At 37.5% G+C, this 21,527-nt stretch overlaps 5 protein-coding genes and 1 pseudogene across 5 annotated transcripts; 5 read left to right on the top strand and 1 right to left on the bottom strand.

The window, feature by feature from the left end:
- Positions 1–1,750: 1,750 nt before the first annotated feature.
- Positions 1,751–2,405, top strand: LOC125219465 (ethylene-responsive transcription factor ERF020-like). The gene has a single exon (XM_048121445.1). It carries the CDS (start codon positions 1,798–1,800, stop codon positions 2,254–2,256), a length of 459 nt encoding a protein of 152 aa, XP_047977402.1. The 5' UTR covers positions 1,751–1,797; the 3' UTR covers positions 2,257–2,405.
- Positions 2,406–2,448: 43 nt separating this feature from the next.
- Positions 2,449–4,852, bottom strand: LOC125219464 (11-beta-hydroxysteroid dehydrogenase B-like). Its single transcript, XM_048121444.1, has 6 exons — positions 4,616–4,852; positions 3,795–3,987; positions 3,627–3,712; positions 3,417–3,548; positions 3,084–3,248; positions 2,449–2,991 (listed from the first exon to the last, which is right to left on the bottom strand). The coding sequence occupies exons 1-6, from the start codon at positions 4,799–4,801 to the stop codon at positions 2,647–2,649; spliced, it is 1,107 nt and encodes a 368-aa protein (XP_047977401.1). The 5' UTR covers positions 4,802–4,852; the 3' UTR covers positions 2,449–2,646.
- A 1,390-nt stretch (positions 4,853–6,242) lies between these two features.
- Positions 6,243–9,334, top strand: LOC125224172 (probable serine/threonine-protein kinase At1g54610). The gene is made up of 8 exons (XM_048127531.1): positions 6,243–6,689; positions 6,756–7,040; positions 7,329–7,646; positions 7,968–8,195; positions 8,259–8,359; positions 8,440–8,524; positions 8,598–8,897; positions 8,978–9,334. The coding sequence occupies exons 1-8, from the start codon at positions 6,243–6,245 to the stop codon at positions 9,128–9,130; spliced, it is 1,917 nt and encodes a 638-aa protein (XP_047983488.1). The 3' UTR covers positions 9,131–9,334.
- Positions 9,335–10,484: 1,150 nt separating this feature from the next.
- Positions 10,485–13,136, top strand: LOC125224174 (lysine histidine transporter-like 5). Its single transcript, XM_048127533.1, has 8 exons — positions 10,485–10,525; positions 10,607–10,770; positions 10,945–11,325; positions 11,448–11,847; positions 12,164–12,269; positions 12,536–12,627; positions 12,741–12,809; positions 12,886–13,136. Exons 1-8 carry the CDS (start codon positions 10,523–10,525, stop codon positions 12,982–12,984), a joined length of 1,314 nt encoding a protein of 437 aa, XP_047983490.1. The 5' UTR covers positions 10,485–10,522; the 3' UTR covers positions 12,985–13,136.
- Positions 13,137–13,661: 525 nt separating this feature from the next.
- Positions 13,662–17,418, top strand: LOC125224175. The gene is made up of 10 exons (XM_048127534.1): positions 13,662–13,995; positions 14,508–14,546; positions 14,741–14,861; positions 15,029–15,090; positions 15,396–15,463; positions 15,577–15,626; positions 15,814–15,883; positions 16,552–16,675; positions 16,798–16,914; positions 17,079–17,418. The coding sequence occupies exons 1-10, from the start codon at positions 13,690–13,692 to the stop codon at positions 17,193–17,195; spliced, it is 1,074 nt and encodes a 357-aa protein (XP_047983491.1). The 5' UTR covers positions 13,662–13,689; the 3' UTR covers positions 17,196–17,418.
- Positions 17,419–18,434: 1,016 nt separating this feature from the next.
- Positions 18,435–20,461, top strand: LOC125224173 (annotated as a pseudogene).
- Positions 20,462–21,527: the final 1,066 nt, after the last annotated feature.

Raw genomic sequence — 21,527 nt, 5'->3', positions numbered from 1 at the left:
TCTTAAGTGGGACGGTGGGAAAATAACTTTTATTTTCCTAAAATTATAAATGTAAAATGTTGTTTGATCGAGTAAAATAATCGGAATCGTCAACCACGTAATGCATGTTTCACTTTCAAATACTACCTACTTAATCCACAAGTAGTACTTCATAATAAATTACTTTCACACTCTATTACATTTTTCAACTCATTTACATCTTAGGATAAGGGTTTTTGCACTAGCACCATGCTTTTGACTTTTTTTTCTCCCTCCTTGTAAATTTCGAAATTGTTGATTTTGTCAACAAATTAACAACCAAGCAATATGATCGTGTCATAATCCTAAGCTAATAGTATAGATTTGTTTTGTAAGAAATTAATAGTACCGACTTGCCATGGACGGTGGACGGATGGCTAACATCAAGCCATAAATATTATGCCAATCAATAACTACCACAAGTCCACAATCACTAATTATAATTTATAATGTTATATTGCTGACTATTTAAGTTGCTAACTCTGCTAATTCATCATTACAGTATATTAAAAATGTCAACGCAATAACATTAAAATGTCAACACATAATATTAATACATTATATTGAAGTGCAACAAAATTATATGTTGACCTTTTAATATCATCGTGTTGACATTTTTAATACACTGCATTGATAAGTTAACAAGTTAGCAACTTAAAAAGTTAGCAATTAATCACACTCCTATAATGTTAAATTCTTTTGTTTAATTTATTGAAAATTTATTTTTCATTCTATTTTAAAACTTTGCGATAACTATTTTTCCGATATTTATTTGAACACATCTATTGAAGTTTTTAAAATCGTGAGTATCTCGATTATATGTCCACATCTACCTCTATATTTTTAAAACATAATGCTTAAACTTTGGTCATATACATAATGACCACAAAATTGTATCGTAGTAGTATTAAATAAAAATAAATATGATTAGGGCTTTTGAACTAAATCCTTACCCACATGAAATGACGTCACGCATGACGAAAACTACCACAAAAGTATTTGACCAAGTTTTATCATCACATCATTATTTTGTTTTGCACGTGACTATTAAAACTTTTTAATAACTAAGTCATGGAGGGAGTACTATCGTTCTTTAATATATCTCACTTTAATTTTAAAATATATACTAATAAAATATATTAAAAAAGTTAGAAGCACCTAGATTCTGCTAATGAAATATAGATTCTACTATTATAATTTTTATATTTCATGTTATTTTCATTTTTTTTATTTCGAATCGTTCCAAACTACTTGCAATATTCAGTATTTTAAATAGGGATTAGAGTATTTAATTAATATAATTTGAACTAATTAAGTATTCCTTATTTAATGATCTTTCATTACACTTACAATACTAATTAATATAGAACGGGCCAATTAAAAGCTAAGAATATGTTCAATCGAGTAGTTTCATCACATAGACATTAAATATTACAAGTATGTCGACATTAGCTATTAAAAAACACACCGACATGTCAATCTTAGACATTAAATTCTTCAATGCATTAAATTAATGATCTCCCTCAACACCAACTTGCCTCAATAAATTCCTGCACAAGTGGCCTCATGATTTTAATTTTAAAAAGTGATACCATTTTACTTTGACCATTACAAATCCTTTGACCATAGAAAATCTTGACTTCCCACCCCCACACAAAAACTCAACCATTTTGACTTTGCAAATCTTCAACCTATATAAAGAGTGAGACCAACTCCCACAAATCATAATTCAAACACACAAAATCACTTAAAATTAATCCGTACAAACACATACAAAAAATGAGCACTTCATCAGACGACAACAGCCCCCACCGCGGCGGCGGCCGCGCGTCCGAGAAGAAGTACAAGGGCGTCCGCCGCCGCAAGTGGGGAAAATGGGTGTCGGAGATCAGAGTCCCCGGCACCCCAGAGCGCCTGTGGCTCGGGTCCTACACCACCGCGGAGGCGGCCGCGGTGGCCCATGACGTGGCATTCTACTGCCTCAGAGGGGACTCGTCGCCGCAGAATCTCAACTTCTACCCCCTGCAGCTGCCCGCCGGGGCCGGCGCCGGAATGTCGCCCCGCTCAGTGCAGAGGGCGGCGTCGGACGCCGGATTAGCGACAGACGCGCGCCTGATCGATTCGATGCCCCCCGGAAATGCGGCGATCTCGCACGATAGCTCGTGGCAGCAGCAGCAGACGCGATCGTCGCTGAAAAACGACGAATTTTTCGATATTTCCGTCGAAGATTATCTCTAGCTAGTGTATGAATTATGATGCAATGTTTTAAGCTTTAAATTCATACATGCACCAAGAAAATGTTTGGTTGCTGCTCTGTTTTTTCTTGACAAAAATAAACTATGGCCAAAATTGTTCATCAATCAGAAATTCAGAAGAGCATTTAAATTTATGCAATCAAATAAATTGAGGAAATCAAAATTATTACACTCATGAATAATAAAGTTCAATGTGATAAATTTTCTACACATTTAAAATATGGTCTTTTTAAGTCAATTTTAGAAATCAAACCAAACAAAACAGTCCAACCCACTAAAGACTCCAGCACACTTTGCTAAGAAACACATGAAATTAAAAGTTAAAACCAAATAAAAAAAAGGCAAATAAAGAGTGAAAACATTTATGCATCACTCATTCGGAGAATGACATTCTCCGAATGTTTGATGGCTTGGAAGTCCCCTCGGGGCTTCCAAGAAATCTCCTTGGGGAGGCGGCCTCGAGGAGAGGACTTCCGATCCTCTGGGGAGAGGACGGCTCTAGAAGGGGCCGTCCGGTGCCTATGAAGGAGGTCGTCCGGGCGGCCCCACCGTCGGTCAAGAGAAACCGGAAGGTCCAGTGCAGGACTTTGGGCGCAAAGACTCTGTAGAGGAAGAATACGTCGTACCAGCTCGGATACTTCACGTACGGGTCCCCTCTGCACGCTCCCGAGACGATGTGCTTCGCGAACTCCTCCACCGGACCGCCTCGTACATTGGCCTTAAAAACATTGAAATCAATCGAACAATTTCGTATGTTTGGTTGATCGTAGAAAAGATTTAAGAAAGTTTGGGGAAGATCGATGATCTTACTTCTCGTTCTTCCTTCCACTGCATCTCGGCACCTTCCTCCATCACGAACTTGCCCCTCCTCATCTCTGTCCCGATCCAGCCGTGCGTGGCGACGGTTATCCCCACCTCGTCCTTCAGCTCGAACCTCAGTGTCTCGTAGAAGTTCATGAGGGCCGATTTCGCAGCCTAAAATGAGGAAGAAAATATCTTAATCTTGATTCAAAAAACGGCTTTCGAGTACATAAATCTTGAAATAAAACAATATTTATAGTAATCACGAATAAAGAGATCCTCTATTTCAAAACGAGATCACGTTTTATATGATCGAACATTTTGAAACAGAGTTCAACTTACAGAATACAAGCTCATCCTAGGCAAAGGCAGCCAGTTCTCGACCGAGGTGTTCACTACTATACGGCCGTTACTCTCACGCAAATATGGCAGTGCCACATACGTCGGATACACATTGCCCCAAAAATTTATATCCTAAAAGCACAGATCAATTATTTCATTTTTCTCGAAGTGACTAAAAAAATATTGATGACATATATAAGTCGATCGTACCATTATAATGGGAAACAGATTCGAATCCGTGGCTTCCTCGAAATAGAAAGTATGCCCTAATGTGACCGTATTCACTAGATGATCCACTGCATCAAGGCTAACGATTAATCAACAGGGCATTCCTCGTAAAGTGTTGGACGTTGTGCAATCAATTGTGTCATAGATTACCTCGTCCGAAGCAGTTGATGGTCTCGTTGATGAATCTCCGACATTCGTCTTCCTTCACAACATCAGCAGCTATTGTTAAGACATGTGGTGCTCCGAATCTTCTGGCATTGTCGCTTATTGCTCGTAGCCTGTGGTCTCTTCGTGCGACTAGCACAAGATTTGCGCCTCTCTTCGCATACTCGTACGCGATTTGCTGGTGATTCACAATGGAAAACATTGTTTTATATACTGGTTTTGTGAGGTAGATGAAAACATTGTTGCACGAACTATGATCTTGATATAGAAGAAATTCTTCGAAATTGATGGATTTTGAAGTGAAATTAATGTGAATTATATCACCATTCAATAACACAAACGATAAATCATCCAGAAAATCATAAAGTTCAGATTTGTTCTCAACTATTCCATAGTGAAAAATTCTAGTCGTCTACTCTTATATTGTCCATATTTTCAAACCAAACAAAGTCGTTTTCTGTAGGATTAGACAACATTATTTAATTCATCGTCGTTGAGATTCACGTATTATTTTTTCGGTTGTTATATGAGTCACAGCATGACAAAAATCTCTACGGAACAAATCCAAACTTCACAACTTTTTCTAACTGATTTTTTAAAGCTGCAGAACATACCAGAATTTGACCAAATTTCATGATTTTTTCCGACCATATCAGAAAACCCCAATTCCCCAATTTTTATTGAGAGTTCAAATAAAAGTAATTAGCTCATTTCCTTTATAAAAAATAGCATCACACATGCATACAACACACTTCAATTTCATGAAGGATTAAAGGCATAAAAAAGGGATTGTGATATGAATTAACCTCTCCGATCCCGGAGGACGCGCCGGTGATGACGACGACCTTGTTTTCGACGGTCTGGCGGTTGAAATAGGTGGTGTAAATCCACTCGCAGCAGCTGATGAAGTAGAGAGTTGGCCACGCAAATGCCATCATCATCAAACTTGCCGGCGGCACCACCAGATTCAAAGCTCTATTCAACAACTCCATTTTGTTAAAATTAGATCAAATTATGAATGCAGATTCTTATGTTTTCTTTGTGTTGGAGAATGGAGATGGTGTGTTTTGACATTTAGTGGTGGAAGATGAACACTATAGCTGCATGCAGTGGAATTGTGTACACGTGTTTCTCTAAGCAGGCAACCTGGTTGATTTTCAGAGATGTAATAATATTTGCATATTTTAATTATTTAAATATTTGAATGATCAATTTTAATTATTTAAATATTTGAATGATCAATTATCTAGTGAGTTAAAGGTCAATTTTGATCCTGTTATGACCAAAATATGAATTTAGTCTAAAATATTCACTTTTTAAAAAATAGGTTCATAATAAATAAAAATGTCGATGAAGTAGTCTTTTTTTTTACGGTTCCGTCAAAAAACTAGCAGTCAATGCTAATTACACATATATGACTATTGATTTTTTGACGGAACTGTCAAAAAAAGGACCAATCCGACAATGATTTTATTTTTTATTAACCTGTTTTTAAAAAAGTGAATATTTTGGACCAAATTCGTATTTTAGTCATATGTTTAGAACTAAAATTAACCTTTACTCTTATCTTGTTAACTGTTTAAATTTGAAGTTTATTGATTGTCATTCCGTTAGCAACTAGAATTTGATCAAATTTCAAGATTTTACGGAGAAATTTCGTTTGTACATTTTTTATGGGGAGATTGTTCTTTCGATTTTGAATAAGTGCTTTCACCAATCAAAGATTATAGAAAAGGAAGTTATGGTGGCTAACTGAGTTTCAATGTTCTAATTGAAATTAGAAGTGGAAATATTTATAAAACTATGTTACATAGTAGTACACATTTTAGTCATGATGCAACTTTAGTCTTGGAAACAAGTGGTCTCACGCAATTTTAGATGCTAACATGTCCCGTTATTCTCTCTGTTGCCATTGTTGAATAATCAACAGATTTGATTACACTAATTTTTTTTTCAGTAATTAAAAAGCAACAAATATAGAAAAAAAAGAAGTATTGATAGTATTCCAACACAGAAAAAAAATTGTTTTCTGGAACCCAAAATCTCCAAGAACCTTGACCAGAACTCTTGCATCAAATCATCTATACATATAGTTCCAATATATACACATTCGTGTATATTTTCATATGCATTTATTCCCTAAAAAAACATATGTAAAACCTTTTTTTGATGTAATGCTAAATTCTGGTCTAGGCTTCTGAAATTCAAACCCTATTTTTCTCATTTTTGTTGAAGATCATTCGCCTATTCTCATATTTATTTCCCCATTCTATTATTTTTTTCAACAGATTTTGGGATTTCTGAAAACAATTTTGAATTTTCAGGAGGTGCAAGAATTTCTTCATATTTCATCAAGAATTTTCGAGCTAGAGCATCATGCATTAGGAAATTTGTTTTGTCTCAATTTTTTTGGGGGAATAAGGAATATATATTATGGGATGCCTATGTTCAAAAGGAACACATGTTAACAACCATGTTGCCGAATATGAAGCGAAAAAGGAAACGGAGAGAAGCCAACGGCCAACTGAGCTAACTCCACCGGTGGAGGTCACAGTGAGAGGCAACGACGCCTCCCGGAATTCCCGATCGTCGATGAAATCGAGCTTGCGGTTGCATTCGGTTAAGGGCGAGCCCGTTGAACAAAACCCTAGGGATAAGATCATCAATAGGCCGGCAAGCGGACACCGGAGGAATTTGACATTGGATTCGATGCGAGGGAGAGGGAGGCAAGAGCCGATCACGAGTGTCACGAGCATTCCCCACGGCGCCAAGGGCGAGGCGGCCACCGCTGGATGGCCGCCCTGGCTCACTTCCGTGGCCGGGGAGGCCGTCAAGGGATGGGCCCCTCGGAGTGCGGACTCGTACGAGAAGTTAAAGAAAGTAAGTAGGGTTTTTTCTATACCTTTTTCTCTTATTAACTTGCATGTTCTGTACTGATCTGTGCAGATCGGGCAAGGGACGTACAGTAGCGTCTACAAGGCTCGTGATCTCAAGAACGACAAGATCGTGGCGATGAAGAAAGTGAGGTTCGTTCAGATGGAGCCGGAGAGTGTTCGTTTCATGGCGAGGGAGATCGGGATCCTTCGCCGGCTAGACCATCCGAACGTGATGAGGCTCGAAGCCATCGTGATCTCGAGTCAGTCGGGGAGTTTGTACCTCGTGTTCGAGTACATGGAGCATGACCTAGCCGGACTTTTAGCGTCTTCGAAGGTCAAATTCACCGAACCACAGGTAAAATGGCTAGTGAAATTTATTTCCACCCGTCCTACAAAATTTGTCTCATTTCACTTTTTTATTATTTTTGGCAGTGGATCTCATATTCCACTAACTCATTCCTACTCACATTTTATTATAAAACTAATATATAAAAATAGAACCCACATTCCACAAACTTTTTCAACTCACTTTTCATTACATTTCTTAAAACTTGTGCTCGGTTAAAGTGAGACAATCTTTGTGGGACGGAGGGAGTAGACCTTTTAGCCACCAACCAGGAGGCTAACTACTTTCCGTACACAGATCAAATGCTATATGCAGCAGATTTTACGCGGGCTCGAGCATTGCCACAGTCTGGGTATTCTCCACCGCGATATCAAGGGTGCAAACATCCTCGTTGACAGCAACGGATCCCTCAAGATTGCCGACTTCGGCTTGGCCACAATCGTCAACCCCAGCAAGAAGCACCCCTTAACGAGCAGGGTCGTGACTCTCTGGTACCGAGCTCCCGAGCTGTTGCTCGGAGCAACAGATTACGGAGCAGCCATTGATTTGTGGAGTGTTGGTTGCATTCTTGCTGAGCTCTTCACAGGGAAGCCTATCATGCCTGGTAGAACCGAGGTATCTTCAAGTTTCAAACACGCACAAAAAAAAACTGAAACTAAATAATTATGAAACAATTATCAAAAGAGTAAAGGTCAAAACTGGTCCTGAACATATGACCATTTTACGATTTTAGTCTTAAAAGGTTAAAATTAGGTTAAACCTGTTGACTGTTATAAAATTAATGGAATTATTGACGGAGGACCAATTGTGATCCGATTTGAAATGTGCAGGACCAAAAAATTCAAAAGATAAAGTTTATGACCAAAATCGTAAAATGACCGTATGTTCAGGACCAGTTTTGGCCTTTACTCTTATCAAAACTGTTTATTTGTTCAGGTCGAACAAACACACAAGATATTCAAGCTCTGTGGCTCACCAACAGAAGCCTTCTGGAAAAAGACGAAGCTACCACTCGCTAGTAGCTTCAGATCACAGCGCGTCTACAAGCGCAGCGTTTCTCAGACGTTCAAGGACTTCCCCCCGTCTACGCTGGCTCTTCTTGAGGTCCTCCTCTCCATAGATCCACAGGAACGGGGCACTGCTTCTTCCGCGCTCAACAGTGGGGTATATATATCACTTTCTCATTACTCGAATAAAACACGCCATTGAATTATTGGTTGGTTTCAGTTTTTCACGTCGATGCCTCTGCCCTGCGAGCCGTCTAAACTGCCAAGGTACCCTTCGAGTAAGGAGCTCGAGGCCAGGATTAGAGACGAGGAAGCAAAGAGGTAAGGCTGCTAACATACACACACAAAAGAAGCACATAAAACACACACTACTGAGAAAACTATGTTTGGACCTAAAACAGGCGAAGAGGCGAGGGCGGTAAAGGAGGTAAAGAGGAGGATGCAAGCAAGATTTCCAACACACAGAAAGCTATTCCAGAGGGACAGGTTCTCTATACATTTTTATGATCCTGCAATTTCAAAAAAAAATCGGGACGATGATCGAATTTTTCAAAAACAGGAGATCCCAAACGCGAGCACGAATTATCAGTATAATCCCGACAGCAGTAACGCATTCCCTATTGTGCCTCCGAGAGTTAGGAATGGATGTAGTCACCAGTCGAAGTCCGTGATCCACCCGAACGCAGCAGGGTACTCTTGGAACAAGAAGATGAACGATGATGATCACTCAGCCCACGGCCTGCGCCACAACCATCCTCCAGAGCTCATGAGACAGGGAACTGCACTGCGCCAGCCTATGGTAGACTCCTCCGACTTCCACCCAAAGAGTGGCCGGAGGGGATTGAATAACGACTCAAGGGTATGTTTTTTTTTTAATATCCAAAATAAACGATTTTTTCTGGACTCAAGAGTTTAACTCAACCCGCGCCATCCATTTAGGGGCTAAGGAGAAACAAGATGAATTACTCGGGGCCGTTGATACCTCCAGGAGGAAACATGGAGGAGATGCTTAAGGAGCACGAGAGGCAAATCCAAGTGGCGGTGCGCAAGGCGCAGCTCAACAAAAACAGGTCAAATGCGAACATCGAATGAGAGACAAACTGCAATGGTTAAGAATAGATGATCTACTAGACAATGCAGCAAAAGAAAACAACTTACATAAAATGTATATGGAAGTGAATTGCCTTAAAGATTAATGTCAAAGCAGAATTTGTTGGGGCAGAAGATGAGAGTCGAACTAGCTGGAGGAGGGAATGCTGGTTACGGTTAGTTCAGTGCAGGTCGAGCAAATTTTAAGTAAAACGGAGATTTATATTTTGGGCAGGATAATTTTCTAACATTGTAGAAAATGTAATCATCTTATTCTTAAATAAATAGCTTCTAACAATCTAACTAGAAAAAATAGACTCAACTAAAAACACAAAAAGAGCCAGTTTTCTAGGTGTCTGAATAATTTTTGCCAGCAAAAAGCTCTTATTTTGAAAGATTCTTAATAAGGTTATTGTCACAATATAGTAGTAATTTGTTAGTTGCATCACACAACAAGGATTACCAAATTTCTCTACATAAATAACTTCAATGGAGCAATAGCTTATCATCTGCTTAAAATTCAGCTGGTCAATTGATTTTACTAAACAATTGATTTGGAACTCAATTAATATTCAATTCCAATTCTGTATGCATAAATTATCTACACTAGCTATAATTAATTTACTTAATATTTTAATTGGTATACATAAATTATTAAATAATTTGATTGTCCTATTTACTTCCGACTAGATCGTGTATATTTTTATCTCTTGTTCGATTGCTTTTCCTTCAAAAATTTAAATTTTAACGGTGTACTTGCTTCGTCTTCTTAGGATTATCCATCTAACATCTACTATTAATACTAATTTAATTTTAGACTAACTCACTTATCACATATTGTTATATCCACTATTATCTTACCTAACAAATACTATAATTTATTATGATAGAGGTCCGAAAATGGTATAATGAAGAAATTTACATGACATTAACACTACCCGAATTAATCCGATTCTCAAATGGTGTAATTTTCAACTAACACCTCTAAATTTAACAAATTATTTGAGTTAATTTTCGAATTTCGGCCTAAACTGAACTACTAGTAAGTAGTGAGTAATATTGAAAGATACTATGATAATAAAAGAAATTTTAAATAAATAATCCACCTTGAATATTGACATTTGTCGTTTCATCCTATCTCTTTCTATTATAATGCAGATCCAAGATGGCAACATAACTAAATCCCATATTTTTCTCAAACGAGAACTTTTATTAATTTTGGATATAGATTTTAGGACCGATTCTTATTAGCTTTCACTAAATCAGGATCTAAGATACGACCAAAAACACATGGTTTTCACTCTCATCTTATAAATATGTCTAAATTAATCATCCATTTCACCTCACTCAACTCCACACCACTGTATTTTTCGACTCTTCATAATCAAGAATTGGATGGTGCGTTTTGTTGTTTGTTTTTATACATTGTATATTTAGGTATTTTTCCATAAATTATTATGTTATTGAATTTTGTTATAGGCTGAACCGAATTCGAGGCCAAATACGGAGGCGGAGTTGAATAGTTGGTTGCCTATAACCGCGTCCCGTAAAGCGAAATGGTGGTATTCCGCTTTTCATTGCGTCACTGCTATGGTTGGCGCGGGTGTGCTCGGTTTGCCACTAGTCTTGGCTCGGCTCGGCTGGTAAATTTACGACTTAATATTGATGTCATTTTTCAATTTTAAATGAGAAATCGTTATTGATCGTTTTTTGAAAAGAAAATATAATTTACATTTTAAAATAAAATAAAATTCGTTATAGATCCATCAATTTTAAAATTGTGTTGACATTGTGTAATGGCCTAACTCTTGGTATAGGATACCTGGAGTCTTGGCTATACTTGTTGCATGGTTAGTAACATGGTACACGGTTTGGCTATTGATTCAACTCCACGAATCAGAGACGGGTAAACGGTTCGACCGGTTCACTGAGCTCGGGCAACATGCCTTTGGAGAATACCTAGGATTCTGGCTGGTAATGCCGCAACAAATGATTGTCCAAGTTGGATCCGACATCGTATACATGGTCACGGGAGGGAAATCGCTCCAAAAATGCTTAGCTCTCATCACGCCAAAAGCCGATATTCGAAACACTTATTTCATCTTGATGTTTGCTGCCGTTCAATTGGTACTTTCTCAATCTCCGAACTTCAATTCCTTGAAGATCGTCTCTCTTCTAGCGGCCGTCATGTCGATAAGGTGCAATATCACATACTGTATATATCATTATTATCTTGTCTAACGAATTGAACTGTCACCTTTAGTGAATAAATTAATAATTGTGTGGGTATAATATTTGATAGAATTTTTTTTTTGTGTAGCTACTCTTTCATAGCCACGGGTACATCTCTATGGAAAGGCTTCACGGGGCACCACGTGGTTAACTACGGTTTCCGATCGACGACGACGATCAACATCATTTTTGACATCTTTAGTAGCTTAGGAGTGCTATCATTTGCCTTTGCTGGTCACAGCGTGGCGTTGGAAATTCAGGCGACAATCCCTTCAACGCACACAAAGCCGTCGAAAATTCCAATGACTAAGGGCGTCACCGTGGCTTATCTTATCGTGGCGTTGTGCTATTTTCCCGTTGCAATATCGGGGTATTGGGCATTCGGAAATGAAGTCGAGGATGATGTACTTCTTTCTTTGGAGCACCCGAAATGGCTCATTAGTGCCGCTAATTTCATGGTGTTCATTCATGTTATTGGAAGCTATCAGGTAAATCTATTCAAAGATAAAAGGAGTTACGAGTTATCTAACATACTTAAAATACTGTATTTTTATCATATTTTTATCTTATCTCATCTTCCTTCAGTATCTGTCCGAGGAACAGACGAGGGGACGGAACGCTTGCAATGCGGCCCTATCCCGTCTTGTCCACCCGGAACGTGACAAAGGGGGTTGCATTGTGCATGCTCTTAATATAAGAACGTAGAATTGATTGAAATTCATGATTTTATTCTTATTTTATTTGGGTATTCCGTAGAATACTAGAATTTGATTGAAATTCATGATTTTATTCTATTTTATTTAGGTATTCGGTATGCCTATTTTTGACAAAATTGAATCTACGTTAGTCACAAAGTGGCATTTCAACCCGGGAAGACCTCTTCGCCTTGTCGCACGCAGTGTATTTGTTGGTAATTATCTACATTTTTTAAATTTTTATTAGTATGAGTTATCTACCTAATTAATTTGAAATTATTCAAGCTTGATAAAGTAAATATTAATATGCCACTGAATAGGAATTTGGATCTAACAATTGACTTGTAACACAATAAGACATCATCACATATAATATATTTAAAAGGAAGGAAATCAAATGTAGGAAATAGGAAAAACATAAGTTTTAAAATTATTACTACTATGTTAAATGTTGAAATTATGTTCTTTTTATTTGCTGCAGTGTTCACCGCATTTATGGCAATTCTCCTTCCATTTTTTGGAGGATTATTGGGATTTATTGGAGGACTTGCATTTTCAAGCACATCTTACATTGTGAGTAAATTAAATTCAAGAAATTGTGAAACTATTTTTTCAAAAATCTAATCATATTATTTCAATTGATAATTTTATATATGATGCAACTTTGGTGTTTAAATTCATACCAGATTCCTTGTGCTGTTTGGCTTAAAACCCAAAAACCTAAAGCATGGAGCTTCCACTGGATTTTATGTTGGGTGAGTGCACAATATTAATTAATAAAAATATCATTTTTTTTTACAAAATTATAACATTATATTCATTCAATTTCAGAGTTCACTGCTGATTGGATTTACTATCATGACGGTGGCACCAATTGGAGGAGCTCACGAGATCATCGTTTCATGGAAGAGTTACAAACTTTTTCAATAATAATTTGGTCATTTTATTTTTTCTACAAATGATCCATTGGCATAGCAATTCTATTTTTCTTGAAATGCTATCCATTTTATAGCAACTTTTAGTCACTTCGAAGTGTACTTTTGTTGTTATTCGTAGAATGAAATGCTATGAGAATTTTAGTATTTGTTGCCTTTCACTCTATTTTATGCGTTAGAATATACACCAATTCTATTGTAGAAATATGGAGACCCTTGAATATCCAAAATAATTTTTGACCATAAAATGATTATTTCGCAGATCTAAACAAATACTCTAAATGCTTTCACTATTATCATCTAAAAAATGCTCATTTTCCTACTAATTTTGATAGTCAAATTGCTAAATTAATAAATTATGAAAGATCCACACTTTTCAAAAACTAAATTATAAACTATAAAGTTTGTAATTTCGCAATTATCTAATATGTCCTTTTGTTTCAGCGAAATATTCAGTGACGTGATAAAATAGACTGACACAATACATCGTTCCATGTTTCACCAAAAAAAAAAAACAGATGAGATAACTGTGAAAATTACAATTTTATAATATAGCATTTACAATTTAATTTTTAAAAATAAATGATAAATCAGAAATTAACCCTTCATTATTTATCTTGACAATTTATCCTAAAAAAATACTAATACACTCAATTTTTCAGAACTGAAGAGCAACTGCCATAACCACCACAATCTTCAAATGCATTCCTCACCAATTTCATCCCCAAATCCAACTCCAATCGGTGGAAAAATTCACATAAATTCCAACAAAAGCATACAGCCTTTTGCTAGAGCTCAATTCCCACCTTCAATCCTCGCAGTTTCTCGCAGAAATTGTCTCAAAAATGTCGTTTTTTGCAAAAGAAACAGAACTTGTGTGAGAAATTCCTCCAATCGAGAAGAGGAAGCCCAAATTTCTCAAGAAAAAGGAGCTCGCGATAATGACGGCGGTGGCCGCTCAACTAGCTTGCTGTCTTTTCTTTGCCCCTTGCTTAAGCTCTTCGCTGTAAGTAACTATGATTCAATTGATTGAAATTGTTTAGGAAATTTGGGCGTTACATGAATTTTACGGTTTAGGGTTTATGCTGCTGAATGCTGATTACACCATTTATTGTTTCGATTAATCTATTAAACTATATAATTTGATACTATTTGATTCGTGATTTTAGTCCAAGAGCTTGTTTGAGCTCGAATCCATAAACATATCAGATAGAAGTGGTTGTAATTTGTGTTTGATAGAGAATTAAGCTTACACGAAGTTTAGCTAAGTTAAAGCAATCAAACAAACTGTGTTTGATAAGAATATCAAATAAATTTGAGCTTAATTTTGTGTTTGATAAATTTCATAGCTCCAGACAAGCATAAAAATGTTAAGCTACACGAAGTTGCTCAATTAAGGTGTGTTCATGGTCGATTCATTGTTATCATCAGACGAACTCGGACGCAAATTCTAGTACATGTTTGCATAGCTGTATGTTTAGTTTGATTCAACTTGCTTACAGCCTGATTTTCTTGTAGGCAGGGGATCCGTCTGCAGAGAGAAACTATCTACTAGAGGTATCTTGAGCTTTTTGGGAAGCTTATATTTCTGTATAAAGGAACATAAATTTTGTAGATCCATCTCTTTTGTTTGCATTGATTTCATAAGATATGTGTGTAGTTGAATTATTTCATATGATTGACAGACAAATTCTTGGGAAGTTAGTGCGATGTTATTTATGTGTTTCAATAATTTTTTTCATATGTAATAGGAGGCTACATCTTCGTTATCTACTATAGCAAGGTTTCCGTGGGGTTCTAAATCACTATCCGACGGTTTAAACAACGAACAAAGAGCAGATCCTCCACTGCCTCTCCAATTATATGAATTTGGTATCTTCTCTTTCCGATTACTTTCTTGTTTCTTTTAGCTTTGGTCGCTCGTTTCCTTGTTTAAGTTCTTGTATAGTAAAGCCTATCTCGTAGACTCTATGATATTTGTACCAATCAATTATCCCTTTAACTTCGGACTAACTGAAGCTTGTAGGAATTGTCAACAGAGGCATGCCCATTCTGTAGAAGGGTTCGTGAGGCCATTACTGAGCTAGATCTCTCCGTAGAGGTACGCAATCCAAACTTTCCATTTAAAATATACTCTTGTCTCTCATGGTCTCTATCAAAGATTATTCCACTTTGCACATTTAAATTTTCAAGAAAAAAAGTAAGATTTTGAACGGCTGATGTATTAAACGATCAAGTTGGATGTCTACGTCGTCACTTCTTCAAGTTATCAATTCACTGTCAATTGAGTGAAAATTCAGAAAGGGTGAAAGTTTGTGTGTCTAGATTCAGTAACAGTTATCCCTTTCAAAAATCTTGAGTGATTTTCAGTGGTTGAATTTGCACAGCCGATTGTCATTCATGCAGATCTTTCCATGCCCAAAAGGGTCAGTAAGACATAGGGCAACAGTCAGACAACTTGGTGGCAGGGAACAGTAAGATTGCATTGCTTTTCACTCACACTTGGTTGATTCGTAAATACTTAGTTCAAGATTATAATGTCTTCATTTCCTTACAACTTACAAGAGCAAATTATATCCCCATTCAGGTTTCCCTTCCTCATTGACCCGAACACCGGAGTTTCTATCTATGAAAGCAGTAAGTAACAGGCTGGTTTTTCAAATGTATACTAAACTTGTAAATTAAATATTTTGGAGGATTTTGTATTTAGGTGCCTTAGAAAATTTTGCTGTCGCATTCCTGGGTTTAAAAGTGGATTTTGGAATCCATTTAGCTTGAATGTCGCATCTATTTACTCCATTAATGATTGTGAATTTATCTGCAGGTGACATTGTTAAATACTTATTTCAGCAATATGGAGGAAATAGGAGTCCGTCATTTGGAATCTTGGAGAGGTATTTTAGTTTTGTACAATTATCGTTATTTTGGAACAATGTATGAAATTTGGCACTTGTCTATCTCATCTACTATTTTTTTTAGTACATTTTTATATTCCATTATTTCCCACATAGGTGATTTGGCTACAAGAAGTTCTTCATACCTTTTATCCTTTTCCTTTTATGAAGACCTTTTGCCATATATTCTATGTTAAGAGTATGGTTAATCTCAGTTTGTGTCCCCAACATTCAGCATTTTTCGAAAAATGTCAGCACCTTGCCATTTCACTTTCTGGAAATGGTGAATTGGGGACATATTAAAGAAATCGGTGAAAATTGTAGACACAAACAAACTGTGATTAACCTATAAAAGAACAAGCATGTTTCAATCTTTCATTTTTATACGAGGGATTGGGCCTTTGCTCTTAGGATGTTTTGCATACTTTTAGATCTACTGATCTAGTCGAACACAAGAGATTTGAAGTGTTTTATTTGGTTTGTGTATCTATACTTGCGTTAAAATGGCGTTGCTTACAAAATTGACTTGTCTATGATATTTATTTAATTTAAGGGTAACAGTGTCATATTTATCTGTTGTATCTCCTCCTATTATAAATTTGTCATTTTAAATGAGGTTACACATGCACTGCACATAACCTTGCAATTGTATCATTTTTAAAATGCAGCACACTGCTCACAGGTTGGGTACCGACACTACTTCGAGCAGGCAGAGGAATGACGTTGTGGGAAAATTCAGTAAAACAATCGCCTCCCCAAAAACTGGAGCTCTTCTCATATGAAAACAACCCTGTAAGCATTGATGTTACACGATTCCTTATCTCTCTGTGTGCGTGCGTGCGTGTATGCTAGTCTAGTACTTGCCTATCCAGTCACTTGAAATGGGATCAAACGATATAATTCTTATTTGGCAGTATGCTCGAATTGTTCGTGAAGCACTTTGTGAACTGGAACTTCCTTATATTCTTCGGAGCGTGGGTGAAGGGTCTATACGGGAAAGAATGCTCAACGAGATGTCCGGATCAAAAGAGGTCAGCTCATGTAATGTGCATAGCGCCTAGATCCATTCGTCATAGAAAAATATTTACATAATGCAAAAATGGCTTGATCAATCCCCACACTTCTCATACATTATAGGTTTTGCTAACTTGTGACCAAAAGTTTACGTGTAAGCTCTGAACGGAATGTAATGCAGGTACCTTACCTTGTTGATCACAACACCGGCATGGAAATCAGAGATTACAAGAAGATCATTTCGTACTTGTTTGAAACGTATAGTTCGAAGAGAGTTCCTGCATATCTCCAGCAGTGAGTTCTGCCATTGAAGGAACTTTGTGCAGCATGATTCCATTATTTATTTAGGTATGTGTATCTTCCATTAGTAATTTGAGATGTTGTGAAGGTTCACATTGTAAGTGGTTTAGTTGAGGAACACTTCGGTGTTTTGTATTCGATTTATGAGGAGGAACATTGTGGTGTTTGTCCCTAGACCTTCTAGTTAACATATAAAGCTGAAAACATGCTAGTTGATCCAATCATGAAGCAATGATGATAACCACTGATTTTGCAATTAAGAAAAGAACGGACAGCCGGCAGGGGCGTAGCGCAGTTGGCAATGGAGGGGCAGTTCTTGCTACAAAGAAAAGAATGGACAAATAGATGTATGGCATTTTTATTAAGACATTATATCAAGATCGGTTGAATGTTGGCTTCCATGAGTAGAATATTTCGAAAATATTGTCCAAATGAGGTTATAAATTTATTACACCTAAATATTCAAAGCAATTCAAAATCAAATCCACCATGTTGTGAGGAATAGCAGGAAATATAATTAGCAATGAATTGTGATTGTATTTTGAACCGGAATCCCAAAGGACAAATATTTTTTTAAAAAGATTAAATTCGCTGACTTTTCAGATTTTGAGATTAAGTAAATTAAAAAAAAAGAGATTAAATTCATGACTTTTCAGATTTTGAGATTAAATAAATTTTTAAGAAAGTGATTAAATTCACTGACTTTTTTTAGATTAAATTTTCCACAACAATGGATTTTGAGATTAGATTTTTTATTACAATGGATGAGACACGTGAATTTTACTGTGGACTACAGGTTAGATTCTACTGTTTAAATTCTAGTGTAGATTCCTCACCCAATGCGTGCCACGTGTACAATGAAACGCTTATTTGAATTGATTGCTACAGATCAGATTCAACTGTTTAAATTCTAGTGTAGATTCCTCTCCCAAACCGTTCCACGTGTACAATTAAATGCTCATTTGAATTGTTGACTGCAGTTCAGATTCTCATGCGGTTTTAAAGTATCATTCCCTCCGTCTCATAATAAATATCACACTTTTCTTTATTCCACCAAAAAATGTTACATTTCGTCTTTTAAAAAAATTCTCTCTCACATTAGTTATAAAATTATACTGTCAATCTTTCAAATGTAACATTTATTATGAGACGAAGTCACGAAGGGAGTACTATAAATCTGCTGAGCCAATTAAAAAATTGTAAAATCATCAGATCTTCCATCACAAAACCTCCAAAAATGCTTCACTACCATGAATCCCTCTCCGCTCTAATCCTCCTCGCCGCACTAGCCTTCCTCTCACGGCTACTCTTCAACCGCCCCCGGCCGCGAAAGCTTCCACCGGGGCCCACGCCATGGCCGATCATCGGCAACATCCACCTCCTCGGCCCGTCCCCGCACCGCTCCCTCCACTCCCTCTCCCAAAAACACGGCGAGCTAATGCTCATCAAGCTAGGCTCCTCACCATCTCTCATCGCCTCCTCCCCCGAGATGGCCAGACAGTTCCTCAAGGTCCACGACGCCAACTTCGCCACCCGGCCCGCCCTCGCCGCCGGCAAATACACCGCCTACAACTACTCCGACATGACCTGGTCCCCCTACGGCCCCTACTGGCGCCAAGCGCGTAAAATCTTCCTCTCGGAAGTCTTCAGCCCTAACCGGCTCGAATTCTTCAAGCCGGTCCGGGATGAGGAAGGCAGGGCCTTCCTCGCCCGCCTGCATGCCCTCTCGGGCAAGCCGGTCTTGCTGAGGGGGCATTTGTCCCGGTTTACGCTTTCCAACATAAGTAGGATGGTGGTGAGCAATAAGTATTTTGGAGATAAAGAACAAGGGTCGGTTTTCGAGCTTGGGGAGCTGCAGGGGATGCTGGATGAGTGGTTTTTGCTGAATGGGGTGTTTAATGTGGGAGATTGGATACCGTGGCTCGGGTTCCTCGACTTGCAAGGCTATGTTCGGAGGATGAAGGAGCTGTACAAGAAGCTTGATAGGTTTAATGAGCATGTGATTGATGATCATCAGGCTAGGAGATCGGACGAGGAATTCAGCCCCGGAGATTTGGTGGATGTGTTGTTGGTGATGGCTGAGAAGCCTGATCTTGAGGTTAAATTGACAAGAGATGGTGTCAAAGCATTTTTGCAGGTACTATCATTTACATGTAACTTTTGTGATTTATAGTATAATAGTATTGATTTGCAGTTTATAGATTTTTATAAGTTAGTAGTATTACTTTTATAAGTTGGGAGTAACTAGTAGTAGTGTATGTTTGTGCTATCTGCTGTAATGATGCTAATCTGCTGTGATTTGGAAAGAAATTGAATAGTTTTAATCTTTTTTTTCTTTTTTGAAGAGTGTTCATATGCCTAGATTATATAGTATTGGTGTAGTAGTATTTTTATAAATAAATTCCACATGTGTGTATGAGTAGATTTAGGAGAGAGAATGAAGAAGAGATGTTGGTGTTTCAACGTGCCACTTTAAGTGAGACAACGGTGTAGTATTTCTTTTATCGAGTAGTTTCTTGTTAATTAGTTGCTCACTAATATAGTTTGAGTTCATCATTTGTTGTGGCCTTTCACTCTGTAACATTACAGGACTTGCTAACCGGTGGCACGGACACCTCGGCTAAAACAGTCGAATGGGCTATCCACGAAGTAATGAGGCACCCTCGAGTGGCTGAAAAGGCGAGAGAAGAATTAGACCGGGTAATCGGAAGGGAGAGATGGGTAGAAGAGAGCGACTACGCTCAATTACCTTACATGGATGCCATAATCACGGAGACGTGGAGGCTGCATCCGCTATCCCCGTTGCTACCACCCCATTGTGCGATTGAGGACTGCACGGTTGCAGGGTACGACATACCAAAGGGGACGCCCGTGATCATCAACACATGGAGCATAGGGCGGGATCCAAACTCGTGGGACGCGCCTGTAGAGTTCTTGCCTGAGAGATTTATCGGAAAAGATGTTGATATGATGGGAAGTCATTTAGCTCCGGGAGGAGGAGATGCCCCGGGTACAAGCTTGGACTTAAGCTTGTTCGGACAACGCTGGCTAATTTGTTGCATGGTTTCGATTTGAGGTTGGTTGAGGGCATGAAGCCTCAAGATGTGTGTGTTGAGGAACTATATGGACTCACTGTGCATCCTAAAGAGCCTCTTCAACTTATCATGGAACCTAGACTTCCATCTCACCTATACTAAGTTATGTTCCTTGCATTTATTTAATTGAGCATGATTTATGTTGTTCTTTTCAGCATTCTGTTTCTTTGACCAGTACTCTGTTTTTTCTTGATTGAGTTAGTTATATTCTTCTTGGGATGTCCCGATTGAATTGAGTTATTTCATTTTTTTTAGAAAAAACAAATATTTAATTTGTCTTATTTTATTATTTTTCTCCTACTTTATTCTACGTTCATTTAACCTATTTAACATTATTTTCTAGTTTTCAATCTCAAAAAATTGTCTCAAACTCAGATGAGACGGAGAAAGTAATTTTTTTTCTCATTTAGTTTCTCGCTAGGTTTTACCTAGAAAGATTTGGAGGAATTTATTTGTTATCTATATGTGATACTTCCTCCGTCCGTGAAATGTTGTCCAAATTTTTTATTTTGATCCGTCCGTGAAATGTTGTTCACTTTGCACTCACATTCTATTATAAAACTAGTATATAAATATGAGACTCCCGTTCCATTAACTTTTTCAACTAACTCTTTCTCGCATTTCTTAAAACTCGTACTGAGTCAAACTTGGATAATATTTCATGAACGGAGGGAATATATTGTTGGCTCTGTTCTTTACCGAGGCCCAACAGAACCCGACCCATTACCTTTAATCCACGTAGAGTCAGAACATTTATACTACTCCACTTTATAGCCTTATTTCTCTAGGGTTCGTTTGGTTTGTGGATAGAAGTTTCCATGAAATTCATGAAAGTGATTTTCTTAATTTCTTGGATAGTGATGTTTCCTAAATGATCATCAACACAAAAAGATCACAGGCGTCCACTTTATAACTCTTTGGTGATTGGTCAATAATCTGAAAATGGATTGATAGGTTTACAAAGTCTAGCTATTTAGACAGGTGTGGAATCCTACATGTAATTGTTTAGCAAAGATCAGATCAATCCACTTGCCAAAAACACTTCAACCAATCAATTGTTATCATCTACTCGATTACATTTAAACCACGTCTCACACCACACCATTTTTATACCATCTCGATTATCAACCACATACTTCATTTACCACGAGTAAAATGTCATGTAAACATATGAAAACTAATCGAAAAATATTGGGAAAATATTAAAACAAGGAAAATGCTAAAAAAACAAATTT

This window comes from Salvia hispanica, chromosome 4 (genome assembly GCF_023119035.1).
Source record: "Salvia hispanica cultivar TCC Black 2014 chromosome 4, UniMelb_Shisp_WGS_1.0, whole genome shotgun sequence".
NCBI lineage: Eukaryota > Viridiplantae > Streptophyta > Magnoliopsida > Lamiales > Lamiaceae > Salvia > Salvia hispanica.
Note: the sequence above shows the minus strand (reverse complement) of the source record. Positions and strands in the feature narration are given on the sequence as shown.